The sequence below is a fragment of the Spodoptera frugiperda genome, chromosome 24, assembly GCF_023101765.2.
Source record: "Spodoptera frugiperda isolate SF20-4 chromosome 24, AGI-APGP_CSIRO_Sfru_2.0, whole genome shotgun sequence".
Classification (NCBI taxonomy): domain Eukaryota; kingdom Metazoa; phylum Arthropoda; class Insecta; order Lepidoptera; family Noctuidae; genus Spodoptera; species Spodoptera frugiperda.
This window is the reverse complement of record NC_064235.1, coordinates 6,618,864-6,637,523: the sequence shown is the minus strand read 5'-3', so window position 1 is coordinate 6,637,523 and position 18,660 is coordinate 6,618,864. Positions and strand designations below refer to the sequence as shown.

General features: G+C 38.3%; 2 protein-coding genes and 1 long non-coding RNA gene across 3 annotated transcripts in view; 1 reads left to right on the top strand and 2 right to left on the bottom strand.

Annotated features, from left to right (window-relative positions):
• The window catches only part of LOC118278727 (unextended protein), a 46,599-nt gene extending 28,474 nt beyond the window's left edge, over window positions 1-18,125 (bottom strand). The window contains 2 exon segments of the mRNA XM_050703900.1: window positions 2,803-3,276; window positions 17,615-18,125. Of these exon segments, the coding sequence (XP_050559857.1) occupies window positions 2,803-3,276; window positions 17,615-18,045 (905 nt within the window). The 5' untranslated portion in view covers window positions 18,046-18,125.
• The window catches only part of LOC118278646 (Kv channel-interacting protein 1), a 173,650-nt gene that overhangs the window by 30,859 nt on the left and 124,131 nt on the right, over window positions 1-18,660 (bottom strand). The window lies entirely within an intron of this gene.
• LOC126912307 (uncharacterized) overlaps window positions 1-18,660 on the top strand; it is a 77,157-nt gene that overhangs the window by 29,585 nt on the left and 28,912 nt on the right. The window lies entirely within an intron of this gene.

Genomic DNA, 18,660 nt, shown 5'->3' with positions numbered 1-18,660 from the left:
AGAGGCGTGACCACAAGTACGTTGCCGGCCTTTTAGGGGTTAGGAATTTCAAGGGTTATTGGGGAATCGGGAATTGGGGTGGAGGGTAATTGGGCCTCCGGTAACCTCGCTCACACAACGAAAGACAGCGCAAGTTGTTTCACGTAGGTTTTCTGTAAGGCCGTGGTATTACCCCGATCAAGTCAGCCCAGCAGTGCCGAAGCATGTCTTCCCCCACTTAGTTCCGGAAATTAGCGTGTTCAAACAAACAAACGCTTTATATAATAGTAAGTATAAGTATACAAGCACTAGGTTGCCATTATAGACATACTGTTAAACATAGAACAAGGCGCAACAGACTAATTTTATTATAAAGAATTAGGCAAAAAATACAGTCTGCCTATGTAGCCTTGACCTTAGGCAAATATCTAGGTTGATGCTGATAAAAACAAATTCTTACATTCCTTTGCGATAGTTATGTCATAGGTAAGTAAATTCCATATTTTGTATTAAGCACGTACATAGTTAGTATGGTGATGTTATGTCGTGGTGGCCCGGAGGTTTAAGACGTCCGCTTCTCATACATGAGGCTGATTCGGAACCTACCAACGGAAAGTACCAATGTGACTTTTTCCGCGTTATATGTACATTTTAAGATTATTTAGACACCACTGAAAAACGGTGAGAAAACCAGGGCTTATAATTTCTAATAATTAGTTTGAAATCGTCAACCCGCATTGAGCAAGCGTGGTGATTAATGCTCAAACCTTCTCCGTGCGAGAAGAGGCCATTGATCAGTACTGGTCACTTATAGGTTGAAATCGTTGAAGTAATTTCCATACAAAAATGTAAAAATTTAAGTAGGTTATTATTACATTAAACTTGAGACGGGATAAGGTGGTTATTGAAACTGGCCGCAAGATAAGAATCTAAAACTACTGGGAAGAGGAACAAAATCAATAATCCCTAACTTGTTTGCTCTAAGACTAGACGTAGACAAGTCGTTGCGTCATCTGCCAGCCATTTATTAGACAATATGGCGCCGTCTGTCTGTCCGTCTGTCATAATATTCTTTTTAAGATTTCCTGTGACACACATAAACTGGGGTCAAAGATCGGGGAAACATTAGGGTGAAGCCAAACGAGCGTAATTATGAGTTTTTTTTTTTTTGAGGGTGGAAAATCATCCAATGACTTCTCCCGCCTTGGGCGAGGCCAGAGGGAGTGTCAGACTCTTACTGACTAAAAACCACCCCGTTCCTTCTCCTGCTTTTCGAGCCGGAGCCCCGGTAAACCCGCTAGGTAGTCTGCAGCTCCGGATCAGGCATCAGCCCTAATTATATGAGTTGTGAGTCGCTTATTTTACGTTCAACTGAATTTCTGTTGAGCTGCCAGACATTGAAAATAATGAAAATCGCTCTCCGCAGCGCCTCGCTCGCCGCGACAGAAATTCGGTCGAGTTTATGCGCGTGAGTCGGTCACACAACTCATTTTATGTCGTCGTGTCGTACAAACTGCATTTTTGTATGAAACCGAATGCAGCAGAAATTTCGCGACTCACAACTCATAAAATTAGGCTCGTTTGGTTTCACCCTGAGTGGGAGGACAGAATCGGGGTCAAAGATTGGGGTATTATTAGTAGATATATGTATGTGTATCATGGTTTTCGTTTGCTAAAGAAATTGATAAGGGTGCTTTTCAGAGATGTGCTATGTAGCTATGGTATGAAGATGTAATAGTTAGCTATTACATCTGCAGCTGTGAAACTATGTGACCGTGTCCACTGATTCTAAGCTGGCTTACTCCATAAATGTGATTCAGATCCGGAATAATGATGGTTTTTATGGAAAAGAAGTCAAACCGCCTATGGACACCCGCAACACCAAAGTAGTGAAAATCGCGTTGCGATGAGTTACAATAGTGAATATGTGACGTCCTGTGTGGGCGATTTCGTAGCGAACGAGAAACGGTGCGGTGACACGCGATGCGGTGTGACGCGGCGGCTAAGTTCTACGTGCAAAGTCAAAGCATTTATTTCAATTAATCCTAAATTAGGCACTTTTGAAACGTCAAATTGAATTATCCGTCAGTCTGTCTGTCAGTGAAGCTAGGTGCTCGTTCCAATGTGTAGCTTCGAATGGAGAAGAACGAGCAAGAAACTCCATCGTTACTGTGAATAGTAGTGATGCATGTGAATCGTTTCGTTGTGTTTCTGTTTCCGACATTATAAACAAAAATGTAATGGCATCGCATCAAGTTTGCGCGAAATTATCTAGCCGCGCAAATATCGTGTTCGTGACGCGTCGCACCGCATCCCACGTGCGGTTGGTGACGTAGACCAGGGGGCCTACTCTAATTCAACGAACGAAAGAAAAAACTTCACAGATTGCATACTACAATTCTATTTATTGCGAACTTTCGTGAACAAAAATGAACGAATGAAATGAAGATAAATAAATAGGTTTCGATATGAAATTAAAAATAAAACGTTATTTTAAGTAGTTAATTCTATTAGTAAATTATTTTTTTTTTGGAAGGGGGAAAATCGTCCAATGACTTCTCCCGCCTTGGGCGAGGCGGTAAACCCGCTAGGTAGTCCGCAGCTCCGAGGTAGTCCGCAGCTCCGAAATCAACATAACCTACGGCCGAAGATTAAACGAAACTTCGGATTCGAGAACCGGAGTAGGCTTTCGCGACGCACCGCATCGTATTCGCATCTAGATCGCTCACGCAAGACGACGCATTAAGTAACAGCATCCAGCTGCATATAGACTGCTAATAATTCCTTTCCAACACACCAAAAAAGCTATAAAAACCCACTAACCTTAAAGTAACCCTCGAATCAGCCAACACACTCGGTATACCATCCTCAATGATCTTCGGATCCTTGTCAGAATTCTCAATCCTTAAACCTTCAATGTTAACAACGGAAGGATCACCCCTAACGCTGACAAAATCGGAGACAGGTACCGTCACATCCCTCTCTTTCCTGCTCACATCTTCTGGAGAAGTTCTGGACACTTCTGGAGGACGTTGCGTAGTCGGACTCTTAGCTTCTCTTTTAAATCTCTCAATAGAATTGTCGTCGAAAGCTCTTTCTTCATCTCTGTCCAATTCTACTCTTTTCGTGTCTTCCATTTCGGATAAAGGCACATATTTGTTGTGGTATAAAACTTCTATGTTCTCTCTTTCTTCTCTTGTTAATTCTGGAGTCTTCTTGAGGTGGTTTACATCTGTGTCGTGGGTCATATCTACCCATTGTGAGGTTTGTTTTGTTTCTGTTGTAGGTTTTGAGTTTCTGTGGGCAAAAGAGAAGTGTGTTGTTAGTATAACATATATATTTAATTTGCATTTTATATACGGTAGGTACATACAATATTGCTACTTTTCTCGCAGGTAAGTGTGGAAAAGCCATGCTTCGGCACGAATGGGCCGCCTCGACCGGAGTGATACCACGGCCTTACAGAAAACCGACGTGAAACAACGATTGCGTTGTGTTTCGTTACCGGATGGCCCAATTACAATTTTCTCCCCTTAAAAAAAAAGTTATTGGACTGTATCGAACTTTTGATATCACTTATATCATAACAGGGAGAGGCCTTCGTTCAGCAGTGGACGTCTCTCGGCTGATGATGATATCATAACATGACTAGTGAAAAGTGAGTTTCTTTTGGGCATTTCCAATTTTATCAAGGAATAAAATAAAATTATTGGAATGTTTTTATTGAACTTCTGAAATCATTGTCATGCATACGCATGAAATTGAGACGCCCCCAGTAAGTTATAAAAATACTGATGGGGTAAAAAAAAAGGAATACTCGACTACATATATATTATTTTTACCCCCGACACACGACACAGCGTGTTTATACACAACGCCACACCCTGTCGTTATACATATAATATGTACTATGTTATATATTTTACGTCAGTTAGTGTCGACACAAAGTGACTGGTCTTGTCACACCAATAGTATAACGAGTATTGCATAACTACTAAAACAAGCAGGGGAGCGATTTTCATAAAGACTGTTGTTTCTCCTGGACATTTTTTAGAAGAGAGTGCTTACTCTTGAAACCGGTGTCAATGTAATTTCAACAAAATGGATGATGACGGGGTATGAAAATTAAAAATCTATTTAGTCCGTCAGTTAGGTAATGATAGTAAATTAGACACGTATTTTTTTATTTTGTCATAAAACGAATCAAACTTTAGGAGCTAGAAATGGCGTTACGCGATATTTTAAATCAATGTATCTTCGAAAGTATTTGTCTAATGTTTTAAAATAATCTACAAGATGGACATTAAAATAAATAAATATCATCTACCGTATTGTTTCTGCTGGATATATTATATTTTTTAAAACAGGGTGCTTACTCTAGAATACCATCTCAATATCAGTGCAATTGCAATCCAATAATTACGTATTGATTGTTAAAACTATACAACCCTAATCGTAGCTATTACAATAGCATTCAGAGCCAAGCTCAAATACCATTTAGTGCAATCAATATCCATGCAATACGGATGCAATGGGCGCTAGTATATGTGTACTCATGAGTATGTATTTTACAATCGGAATTAGGAAGATTGGGAAGGGCGGTAATTGGGTCTCGGAATTGAGCCTTCGGTAACCTCACTCACACAACGCAAGCGTTGTTTCACCTCAGTTTTCTGTGAGGCCGTGGTATCACTCCGATCGAGCCGGCCCAGCAGTGCCGTAGCATGGCTTTCCTACTTTATAGTTAGTTAGACAATCTCCTTTGCGAAAATCCTCCTACTGTTACCAAGAAATAACAATCAAAACATTGTAACATAACTCGCAACAAACATACATACATCATCACGACCACTTACCCATTACATACATTCCAGTAATATCAACGCATTACAACATATCATACTCTGGATGGATCGCATTTGAGAGACAAAGCAAACGACGATCAAAAATTAACCTTACCCTTATTGAAATAAAGTTGATATTGTGAAAAATTATAAAAAAATTTTTTTAGAAACCACATTTGATCAAAAACCGACCTTAAACCTATTGAAACAAAGTTCACAATGATAACTAAATCAGTCAAGTGTCAAATTTTCACTTTTAGTACGAGCAAATAGATAGATGATCAGAAATCCACCTTACATGTGCAGAAACAAAGTCGTTAATGGCATAAAACTAAACGAATGGTTAGAATCAGAAGGCCATTTAAAAATAGCTAGGTAGCCAAAGGGCTAGTGTTCTATTTGGATAACGTTTTAAAGGGAATCAGTTTAGTTATAAGGCGGTACAGCAGAGATGTAGTGACAAGGATTGAAAAGGGAATGTTTAACGATTTTTTTTTGAGCGGGGAAAATCTTTCAATGACTTCTCCCACCCTGGGCAGGCGAAAGAGAGTATCAGACTCTTACTGACTAAAAACCTACTCCTGCTTGTCGAGCCGGAACCTCGGTACGCCCGCTAGGCAGTCCGCAGCTCCGGATCAGACATCAGCCCTACTGGGCCCCATCTGTGGTGGTCTGATCGCTCTGAGGCGCGCGTAGAACACGACGCGCCGTTCGCACGGGAATGGATGGATGCAGATTTACGAAAGAAATATACAGGGCGAATATGAGTGGGACCGTCGGTAGAGGGCGCTTTAGACGGATAATACAGACCAGATTAGCGATATATTGAAGAAGGGTCAAATTAAAAGTGTGGGGGAGCCATGCTTCGGCACGAATGGTTCGGATTGACCGGAGTGATACCACGCACAGTGTTTTAGAAACCCTTAGGGGAGGACATTTTTAGCTAAATTTTGTATTACCACGGATTATGTGGCTGATTTTACTTAAGTACATAGTGCAAAAGGCTAACTATCATTTGCCATGAAGATTTCGTGCGGAAACTATGTCAATAAAAAAATAAAAAATAGAAACTAAAATTGGATTTTTTGCAAATATCTTTGTACCTAGTTACAATTCATTCGTGTTGTAAAGCTTGAATAACACATAAATATATGTGATAAAATCCGGATATCAAATTTTGCTCTTTATTTTAAAGATAAAAGAAAAATTAAAAAAAAATCCTATTTAAACCACACTCCGAATTAGCAACTTTAGTATTTTTTTTCTCCAAAACTAAAAATAATTGACATGGGGTTTCTTTTGCAATTTGTGTTATTAGGACTAACTACATCGATATACGCTATTAGCTAAAAATGTCCTCCCCCAAGGGTTTCTAAAACACTGTGCCACGGCCTCACAGTACACTGACGTAAAAAACGCTTGCGTTGTGTTTCGTTGTATGAGTGAGGTTACCGGAGGCTCAATTAAGAGTCCCTCCCAATCTTGCTAATCCCCGATTCCCCAACAACGCTTAAATTCCTAACCTCCAAATTTACCGGCAACGCACTTGTTCCGCCTCTGGAGTTTCGGGTGTCCAAGGCCGGCTCCAATTACCATCAGGTGATCCGTCAACTCGTTTACCGGCTCATCCCATTAAAATTGCGTCGTACGTAGGTTAAAATTTTCTCTACCCAGACATCGTAAGTGCATGTTCGCACGCGACGCATAGACATGCAATACAGTCTACCTAGACCTGTTTGTTTGTCTAGTCTAGTATTCTAGTACATAAATATAAACACTGACCATGTGGTCTGACGTCACTGCGAACTTGTCCTATATGAATGACAGGTTTATTTTTAATACCTATTTGTAGATTAGACGTAAAATGATTGTTTATTTTACGGTGAATGTAAATGTAAAAGGGTGTTTTTCCGCCTGAGATGTGCTGTGCTACGTTGCTGTGGATGCGTTTGGCTTCCACCAATCATAATATTCAACATAGCTTAGCATTGGTGGAAAAGGAGTCAGATTAACTATGTTTTATATGGAAAGATGCGTGCTAAGTATGGATAGTTTCCCTACTATCGATGCATCGCGCATCTTCCTCGAACAGCTACATAGCTTAGTATCAGTGGAAACGGTCATATAACTAGTTAGATTCACACATTACATCTTCGTAGCATAGCTACATAGCACATCTCTGGTGGAAAAGCAACCTAATGAAGGGCAAGCTATGCTTCGGCACGAATGGACCAGCCTGACCGGAATGATACCATCACGGTCTCATAGGAAACCGGCGTGGAACAATGTTTGCGGTGTGTTTCGCCGTTTACCAGAGGGCCAATCGTCACTTAACCCATAGTATGCCGGGAGCGCAGATCTACGCTCCCGGCATACTATGAGTACTACGAGACACAATGTGTTTTTAATTGTCTCATATACCCCACAAACAAGAGGTTAAATCCTCTGAAACCGGTGTAACGCACTAGTAACGACTCTGGTGTTGCGAGTGTCCATGAGCGACACTGATCGCTTTTTATCAGGTGATCCGTCTACAATGCGCCCACATTTACCACAAAAACCCATATTGATATGCGCACATTTTGGTAAAATAATTTCATAATTAGACAGAGTAACAGAATAATAACTAGAAGACTGCGCTGTAACGTGTAGCGGTTTGGATTCGTACAACGAGCAACTGTGCGTGATCCGCAAATATTGTTTCGAATTTTGACATAAGCCCCATTCAAATGTTTTTAATATATTATCTGTGAAAATTACCCCACCTATAACAGTTTCTATATTATTATTCCCTCTATTCCTTAATCTACATTTTATGATCCCAATTCTTTACATTCTGGTACTTCGACGTAGCTACTACAAAAGGCAGCGTTGACCCAACCTTGACCTGGTGGGACACCTAAAACAACCAACTCTTCACTAACTTACAGTAGAGGTGTCGTGACTAGGAGCCATTATAATGGCTTGAATGAATTGAATGGAGATTAACTATAGATCGGTAATAGTAAATTTGCTTTCCCTTTCTAGTTGTTTAAGGGTGTTTTTCCACCAGAGACTAGCAATCACGAGGTTGGAAACGAAAGGCTCTTTTTGCGGGAGGATCATCAAATGACTTCTCCCGCCTTGGGTGAGGCGAGAGGGAGTGTCAGAATGTTATAGTCAAATACTCAAACGTCACTTAATTTTAACCCGCTCTCAAATAATATAGTTCTGTCCCTACAAATTATTTGTAAACTAGCTACTGCCGCGCGGTTTCACCCGCTCTGCTCGGCTCCTATTGGTCACAGTGTGATGTTTTATAGCCTATAGCCTTCCTCGATAAATGTACTATCCAACACAAAAATAATTATTCAATTCGGACCAGTAGTTCCGGATATTAGCGCGTTCAAACAAACAAACAAACAAACTCTTCAGCTTTATAATATTAGTATAGATAGTATAGATGACAGAGATAGCACGAGATTTAAGTAGTTACCACTTTGAGTAGCATTTCAGTATTCGGGCGTTACTGACTATAAACCACCCCGTTCCTTCTCCTGCTTTGAACCGTAACCGCGGTAACCTTTTAAGTTGTCCTCAGCTCCGGATAGGGCATCAGCCCTACTGAGCCCCATCTGGTCTTACATACAGCTAGCGACATATTTCAGACGACTGAAATATTCAGCACTTACTTAGTTATGTTCACGATCCAAATAACTACTCGTACATTAAACTTGAACCGACGTCACTGATATAATGAAACGCGTGCCGGTCGACTGGGTGGTAAAGTGAAAACATACTCCATTCAGTAATACTTACGAATAGTTTCATAACTATGTAGTTAGTTACTTATTTTTCTTTCTTAAAATACTCTACATTCCATCTAGACTTGTATTCGAGTTTTTTTTTATGGAATCGGGCACAAACAAAACACCAGGTGATACGTTCCGTTATTGCCTGACTATATGTTACCTAAACCTAAATAAAACATAAGAAGCGCCGATCCGACCTTCCCGATATCAAGTAAAGACATAAGCAGTATTTCCACGTATTATCCCATTAAGATAAGTACCCGTCGCTATGAGGATTTCGGTAGTTACTCGAGCGTGTCAGATTAATAAATGAGGAATATCTAGTGCCATGTTGAATATTCTAATTCAAAATATATTTTTTTTGCTAAACCGACAATCAAATTCGAGCCGCTGAAACCGCTCTAAAATGACTCTTGGTAAGGTAATAAGTCAGAATGGTACTTGCTGTTGGTAGGTTTCGCGGGTACGGGTTCAAAACCCACCAACGGCAAGTACCAATGTGCCTTTTTCCGAGTAATATGTATATTCTTAGATTATTTAGACACTACTGACAAACGGTGTAGAAAAACAGCATGCGAGGTTTCCTCCAGCTTTTAATTTCTAATTATTTATAAGTTTGAAGCAAGTGTGGTGATTAATGCCTCTTTTCCGTTTGAGAAGATGCCTTTGCATAGCAGTTGACACTTATAGGCTGTTGATGATGATGAAGTCAGAATTAACAAATTTGACGTTCAAAAGTGCCTTCGTAATCTATTTGAAATAAATATGTACTTTAGACTTTTTGACTTTGAAGCGTTCTTTTTCGATTTTCTGTGAGGCCGTGGTATTACTCTAGTCGAGTGCAGTGCCGAACCAAACTCTCCCAATACAGTTATAGCTATTATGACAACGATGATGATTTTAGTTATAAGTTTCTCAATTCAAGGAAACCTCAAATAATTTGTCATCTCAATTAAATTATTATTAGTCATTATTCCTCATCTCAAGCAAGTTGGGTAAGGGCGTGAAGTATTGTGTTATCATATTTTATTACTCATAGAATTATCGGTATTTTAAGTAAAACCATAATTGAATTAAGTTTATTTAACCGCTTCGTGGTAATAGTGGTGTCATCAGTTATTAGTTTTCGGTTTTATTTTAGCGATGAACTTACTTAGTTGTTACGTCATTTTAATTTACTAGTCACGAAACTTTCTGACTCGCACAACAAAACAGTGGAATGAGCCGTCGTCGGCAGTATTTCCGAACCGATAACTACGACCTTCAAACCTTCAAGAAAAGAGCGTAGTCCTTTTTAAAAATGCCGGTAACGGACCTGTGACTGCTCTGGTGTTGTGGGTGTCCATGGGCGGTATTGATCGCTTACCATCAGGTGACCCGTCTGCTCTATTTCATAAAAAAAACTGTGTTGCTAGTTCACATTAAGTGTTCTATTTACGACATTGCTACTACTATTACTACTTATTTGTAACGTCATTTTAATTTCCACTAACAATACAATCCCGCTTTTCATGCACGAGTGTTCGAAGGTACTAAAATTAATCTTTTACTTATTGGAAAATTTACTAGTTCGTTTTTAGGATGCTTTTTATTGAGATAACTATTCCTATAGTTAACCAAGACAGCTCGACATTTTGTTTTTTATTTCACGCTATCAAAAAAGACTCCTATGGGTACTTTTTCCACCAGAGATGTGCTATGCTACGTTACTATGGATGCGTTTGGCTTCCATCAATCATATTCATTGGTACACATAGCTTAGCACTGGTGGAAACGGACTCAGCTAAGTCATGTTTTTTATAGATGCTACGGATAGCTTCCCTCGCTTACTTCAGGCTACGCATCTTCCTTACACAGCTACTTCGCGGCGACGAATCTTCATAGCAACTTAATATCAATAGAAACGGTCACATAGTTTCACAGCTTAGCTATTATCGTCAAACGGGGTGCATAGATACAAAAGAGGGGTGAATAAATGTTGGCAAAATATTCTAACATCTATTTACCCTATTCCAGTGTGTATTTATCCTTTGAATTCCATGCTTAGTTACATAGCACATCTCTAGTGAAAAAGCACCCTGACTAAGGCGGTGACAAGAATGTTGACTAGTTTAAAATAAATACATAGCTGCAAAATGCATTATCTAACATCGCAACGTGATAATTATTGCATTTTACAATCAAGCGTATCGCCTCGTCCACCTGCAGTCAATCTACAATGTTGTAAATTGCAGTAACTGACTATTTTCCTCGACATAATAGTCTCTGCATAAAGATAACTAGTATTTCTTGTAGTTACTGGAACTACTTTAATGGATTCCACAATGTTAAATATGGTTAAAAATAATTATTTTCTAAGCTCCGTACATTATCATTCTCAGCCTAGTGATAAGTCCAATGCAGAGCAAAAGCCTCTTCTCTCACGGAGAAGGAATGAACATTAGGGTGCTTTTTGCTGTGCTACGTTGCTGTGGATGCGTTTGGCTTCCACCAATCATATTCATTGGTACACATAGCTTAGCACTAATGGAAACGGACTCAGCTAAACTAGTACCTAATGTTTTTTTTTACATAGAAAGATGCGTGTTACGGATAGCTTCCCTACTATCGATATATTGTATACTCGAGCTGCGCATCTTCCTTCCACAGCTACATTGCTTAGTATCAGTCGAAACGGTCACATAGTTTTACAGCTTAGCTTTTACATCTTCGTAGCATAGCTAGCATAGACAATAATAAAGCAACTTTGTAGTAGACAATAATAAAGCAACTACATACATAGTTGCTATAGTAAAAATGTGTAGATAGGTTTTTTTTTATTTAATATAGTTTAATCTCCACGGACTCGAGTCCGTGCCCTTGTTATTCAATTTGCTATAATCTATTATATAAAAATAAGTCGGGTTTTCCTTCCTGACGCTATAACTCCAGATCGCACGAACCGATTTCCACGGTTTTGCATTCGATGGAAAGGTAACGGGTTTGTTTATAGCAAAGAAAATTAAAAAAAAAAAAACAAGAAAAGAGCAGGTGGCGAAACGAAGTTTGCTGGGTTTGCTAGTTATACTAAAAGTGTAGATAGGTTAACTATAGGCGCTCAGAAAGTGGCAAATTAAGAGTGTTTTAACACCAGAGATGTGCTATATAGCTTTGCTGCGAGGATGTAATAGCTAAGCTGTGAAACTATATGACCTGATAACTATGTGATTGCTTTATTATTGTCTACTATTTCTATTGACGGTTGAGATTATTCAAGCACTCTTTCGAAACCAGACTGTTGCTAGTTCATACCATTCTACATACATACATACATATCGGCACGCCTTTAATCCCCGAAGGGGTAGGCAGAGGTGCACATTATGGCACGTAATGCCACTGAACAATGTACTAAGTCCCATGTAATAGGTGGTGAGCCTATTGCCATATACTGGGCACAATTCCAGGCTCCGTGCTATCACTGAGAAATTTTCGGAAATCTGAAAAAAGCCCAGTGACGCTTTGTCCGACCTGGGAATCGAACCCAAGACCCCTTGCCCGGCAGTTGCATTTGCAACCACTCGGCCAACGAGGCAGTCTTGTGTTGCTAGTTCATACCATTCTATTTACGACATTGCTACTCCCATTTTATAGTAACTACTATAATATTTATTTTGGTAATAATTGACGCACATCACAGTCGGGAGACCTTCAAAAGCAATATCAATAAAGTGCAGATTTGATTGTCGGTTTAAGACGATCGTTCTTGAACTGGATTATAGTTTTATGATATTTTTTCTATTCAAAAATAGCTCTTGTTGAATATTGAGTGGGTAGAATGGTTGGGAATAAATATTACATAACTATGAAGTTTGGAAGCTTCGGCACTGCTGGGCCGGCTCGACCGGAGTGATACCACGACCTCACAGAAAACTGACGTGAAACAACGCTTGCGTTGTGTGAGTAAGGTTACCGGAGGCCCAATTATCCCCTTCCCAATCTCCCTAATCCCCGATTCCCCAACAACCCTTAAATTCCTAACCCCCAAAAGGCCGACAACGCACTTATAACGCCTCTGGTGTTTCGTGTGTCCATGGGCGACAGCGATTGCTTACCATCAGATCATCAGGACATCAGGACTTCACTACACTATATGGTATAAAACGAAGTTGCTCTCTCTGACCCTATATCCCTTTGTATGTTCAAATGTTTAAAACTACTCAACGGATTTTGATGGCGGTTTTTTTTAATAGATAGAGTAATTCATGAGGAAGGTTTATATGTATAATACATGCATAATATATCACCATTGTACCCATGCGAAACTGGGGCGGGTGGCTAGTATATCTACCACTAGCTATTTCCACGCGGTTTTACCCGCTCTGCTCTGCTCCTTTTGATCATAGCGTGATGTTTTTTAGCCTATAACCTTCCTCGATAAATGCACTATCCAACACAAAAATAATTATTCAATTCGGACCAGTAGTTCCGGAGATTAGCGCGTTCAAACAAACAAACAAACAAACAAACAATCAAACAAACAAACTCTTCAGCTTTATAATATTAGTATAGTATAAATATAGATAAAAAAACCTAAACAAAGCCTAAATGATATTATCAGCCGATCCCCAATTTCTCAGTAAACAACAGCTGTTACCTAACAGTGCTAAAGCAGGGTCATTAAAATAGTTATTTCAGTATTTTCTAAACAACATGTGCAGTCTCCTAAAATACAAATACGCACGTGTCAGCTGACTGGAGATGCAGGTCTTGGAGCCATGCCAGGGGGGAGGGGGGAGCCATAGGTGTATTAATAGCTGGTTATGATTAATTAATGAAGGGACTTATATTTAACTAGGTTTATTGAGATGGTGGATGGAAAACAGGGGGCCTACTCTAATTCAACGAACGAACGAGAAAACTTCGCAGATTGCATAGTAAAATTCTATTTTTTGCGTACTTTTGTGAATAAAATTGAACGAATAAAATTAAGATAAAAAAATAAATTTTGATATGAAATTAAAAATAAAACGTTATTTCAAGTAATTCTAACTATTAGTTAATCGATGAAACCTACGGCCGAAGATTAAACGAAACTTCGGATTCGAGACCCGGAGTAGGCCCCCTGGTGTGGTTTGTATAATCTAACTAGTATCGAAACGTAAATACTGACTAACTTTTTTTAAGGGGGGAAAATCATCCAATGACTTCTTTCACCTTGGGTGAGACGAGAGGGAGTGTCAGACTCTTACTGACTAAAAACCACCCCGTTCCTACAACTGCTTTTTGAGCCGGAGCCCCGGTAACCCCGCTAAGTGGCACGCAGCTCCAGAAAATACTGACTGACTGACATAGTGATCTAGTTATCAACGCACAGTCCAAACCACTGGACGGATCGCGCTGAAAATTAGGATAAAATAAGGGAATGAAAGTTTGTATGGAGCTTTGTCAATTTTAAACCGATCGGGCTGAGACTAAAATGACGTAGACATCCCCGAATAAAGGGTTAGACTTGATACTTCTTAACGTGAGTGAAGCCGCGGGTAAAAGCTAGTTAGTTACATATTCATGGTGACCAGAAGGTTAAGGTGTTCGCTCATCATATCAATGTATTTATTACACTATGGAAGACTTACAGCTAGTTATATAAAAAGTATCAAGTATAAGGCTATCCGAAAACAAGCGAGTAGCAATGTTTTTTTGTGCATTCTAAGGATGCGTGTTATGGATGGTTTCCCTACTATCGATACATCGCATACTCAAGCTGCGTATCTTCCTCGCACAGCTACGCATCTTCATAGCACATTTTACTCATATAGCTACATAGCTTAGTATCAGTGGAAACGGTCGCATAGTTTCACGGTTTAGCTATTACATCTTCGTACCATAGCTACATAGCACATCTCTTTTGCTGTTTTGTTATTGTGATAAAAATAAAAAGAAAATTGGTTGATTTTACTTCTACGATTTTACTTATACTATTGGACATGACCGATTTATTTTGTCACAGTGCACAATCACATTATGGCATCTCCTCTTTGTACTAGCTTCATGTGTTGATACTGATGATCAATCGAAACTAACATTAGCAACGCCCATAAAATCAGCAGTTACTAATATTGTAATCATTTATAAAATCCATGCTCAAAGGAAACTAGCAACATTGTAAGATTTATAAGCCAGACAAAATATCTTGGCGTCAGTCCTACACAATTTTGGCAGACTGTCGTGATTCGGTTACAGTATATATTAACATAGTTTTTATAGTAGTTATGAGAGTATGGGGGGGCACCACCCAACCCCACCATCCCCCCCTGAACTACGCAAATGGCCTAGAAATGTGGGTGAAGAACAAAGACCCCGGTGGTATGAGGTAAAGGTTGCTTTTTTTTGCGTAACAAATAGTTATAATGGTTAGGTAAGTGTTGCTGTAGGCCCGGAGGTTTAAGACGCCCGCTTCTCATGCATGAGAGTGCGGATTCGAAACCTACCAACGGCAAGTACCAATGTGACTTTTTCCGAGTTATATGTAAGTACTTTCTAAGATTATTTAGACACCACAGACTAACGGTGAAGGAAAACATCGTGAGGAAACCTGAGCTTTTAATTTCTAATTATAAGTGTGAAATCGCCAGCCCGCATTGCGCAAGCGTGGTGATTAATGCTCAATCATTCTCCATGTAAAAAGAGGCTTTGGTCAGCAGTGGCCATTTACGGCTGCAAGTTACCGGAGCTCCGGCTTGAAAAGCCGGAATAACTACCAATTACCACCGTGAACGTTATTTGGTAACGTTTTATGATATAAGCCGGTAAACGAGTAAACGGGTCACCTATTGGTAAAGAATGAAGTCAAAGAAAAACCAGTTATTGTGAAACGTGAAACCCCCATATCGCGGAACGTAAGTTGTACAGGAGTTTCCGAGGTAACAACGACCCCTTAAAGCCTTACAAATGTCCTACTAACCGCCATTGTTCAAGTTTTCATTGAAGAAAGCCGTACAAATTTAACTTTTTCACTTTTATGTTATGTTAATCGAACCATTTCCTTTCTTAAGAGGAGTTCGGAGTGTACTGGAGGCCTCCGGTTCTCGAATGCGAAGTTTCGTTTAATCTTCAGCCGTAGGTTTTGTTGATTTACTAATAGAATTACTTGAAATAACGTTTCATTTTTAATTTCATATCAAAACCTATTTATTTATCTTCATTTAATTCGTTCATTTTAGTTCACGAAAGTTCACAATAAATAGAATTGTAGTATGCAATCTGCGAAGTTTTTTCGTTCGTTCGTTGAATTAGAGTAGGCCCCCTGTGTTACGGGTGTCCATGGGCGGCGCCGATTGCTTACCATCAAGTGATCCGTTTGCTCGTTTGTTAGCCATAAAAATGCCATATTCTGGACTGTAACAAAGTTTTATTACCTACAACAGTAAAATCTAATGGACCGGATAGAAGATGTTTTCTCTATTTTAATATTATTCTCATTTCAAGGTCGTTTCGTTTTTTTATTGCTAACTACGTATCGATGGAGATTTTTACTCAATAAAAGTATATGCACGCCTTTCGATCACGATCTCTTTTTACACCTCAAAAAAAAAACGCCTTTAATCGCCAAAAGAGTAGATAGAGGTGTAAACTAATACTATTTTGTCGATACAAGACAAGTGACAGATGACAGAAGTAAAACATAGACGATCGACGAGCAAATCAACGGACGATATCTAAATCCTACATCGCACATAACTATGAAGTTTAAATGCGAATAAATATTGATAGAATTAATCCCATAACGAACGACAGCTGGGTAGAAAGCCCGCCAGACACGATCACCTCGCCTGGTCGGAGGGTCCTCCTTTTCATAGGGAACTTTAGTCTCTGTTATCTAAGCTACTATAGTTAGATGGGCGACTTTTGCCTTATGGTTATTGTTCAGAGCACACCATGTTTGTGGTGTAGGCCAGACCAAATTTGATCATCTGTGGGTATTTTTATGTTACAAGCCCTAAGTGTAAAAACGAAATACTTTCAAGTTAGTTTCTTGTATATTATAATTACACACACCTCTTTACTCAATAGGGAAAACAAGTTAAAATTAAATATTAAGTACATACTTAAAACAACACAATCAATGGTCTTATAAAAACTATATGGTCAATTATACCACAATAATGAAATTATTTATTGAATAATTTACCTAGTAATAAACTAACCGAGTTCCTTGTCAAACAGTTACGTGAGTAAGCTGATAACATAATAATTTACTTATTTGAGTCTATCTTTTTTTATGGCTTTTTTATATAAGCCGGTAAACGAGCTGACGCTTCGTCTAATGATAAGCAATCGCCGCCCATGGACACGAAACAACAATACTTTCGAAAATATATTGATTTGAAATGTCATCACGTAGAAATGACATATTAGCTCCCACTCCTAAACTTTGATAAGTGTTATTATCTTATATGACAAAATAAAAAATGTGTCTAATATTTTTTCATACCCCATCATCATCCCTTTTGTTATTCCAATTAAAAAGGGGGTATACCTATTACACCCCTTTTTAGTGTAGCTCTGGAGTTTCATAGGTTGTGTAAAACATTTTTTTTTTACATTTAATGGTCAAACATAAAATATATTATTCAGTAACTAGGTACTATTTAATAAATAGGTACTTGATCAGGTATAATCAATTAAAATCAATAAAATGATCTAATTATTACCAAGTATTGTAAGTTTATAATTTAAGTAAAATAAAGGTACATGACCTAGGGTAACAAAGAAATTTTAAGAATTTAGTTCTCATCTGTATTGATTTAATAGACATTTTTTTTATTATTTTCCTGTTTTTTTAACTGTCTTATATATAATTTCGATTTTTAATTTGTCAATATTTTAGTCTTACTTTAAAATATTATTATTTAGTCTATAAATATATATTATACATACTATTATAATAAGTCTAAAAGTAAAATAGAAAAAAAGAATATACGAAATATCTATATCTATAATTAAAAATAAATAAATACTCACAAATCTTCCCTCACGTCCAAGTAGTGCTCCGCTCCCTGGTGCACCCACCGCCCCCCAAAGGGGCTGTTCTTCACATCGTTTTTATACACACAAAAATATACATTTTTATCTACCAAAACAGGTAACACAATTTCAAGTTTAGTCAACCACTGCGTCGTAAAAATCTCCTTTAACTCATAATCAGGGAATATGACGTCACAATCACCACCCCCTGAACCTTCCACTGGGGTCAACCGCCACGAATAATGCCCTAAGAACTCGCCACCCTTAATATTTACTAAATATTTACAATTTTCATTGTCACATTTTTTACTCTCCAGTTTTAACGAAATTATCCGTGGTTCCGAGACATTATTGTCTACTGCGTGCACATAGAAAAATAGATACGTTAGTAAACCACAAGTCCGCACTATATTTAACACTCGTGCCATGTTCGCGACGTGCAAATTCGCAAAGAAAACAAGCAACCGCGTCGACCCGTTAGCTATGCGACATGTTTGTTATTTGACAGTTCGGCGGGCTATTGTTGCCGGAACTGCAGTAAAAAATGTTGTCATATCCTGTATGATTTAATTTTTATTTAATAGTTAATTTTCATATCATTCATTTTAATAATGCTTTAAATCTAAACAAAAATTAAATAAACAAATGTAATTTAATTTATTTTCTACATTTTTTTATTAATGTTTTATAAAATACTCTAGTGAATGAGATCGTTTCTGAACGTAGCTGTCAAATTATTGTGATGTTGGCAGTATGTAAATCATACGTTTGGATACACCTTGCGATAAAACAAAAATATATTTTTTATTTCTGAATGTCGTATGTTTTCATTATTGTAAGCAAAATGCATTGAATTCGGTATATTTATTAATTACCAGCATTTAGGTAGTTTTTAGTTTGTTCTCAAAAGTAAAACACGATAACATGAACGACTGAATGAAACTCGAATAAAAGTCATTCAAATCTCGCTAAAGAAACATTTTATTTATTTTTCTACAAGTATAACTTAAGTATTCCTGTTTAAATTGTTAAATATACGAAAT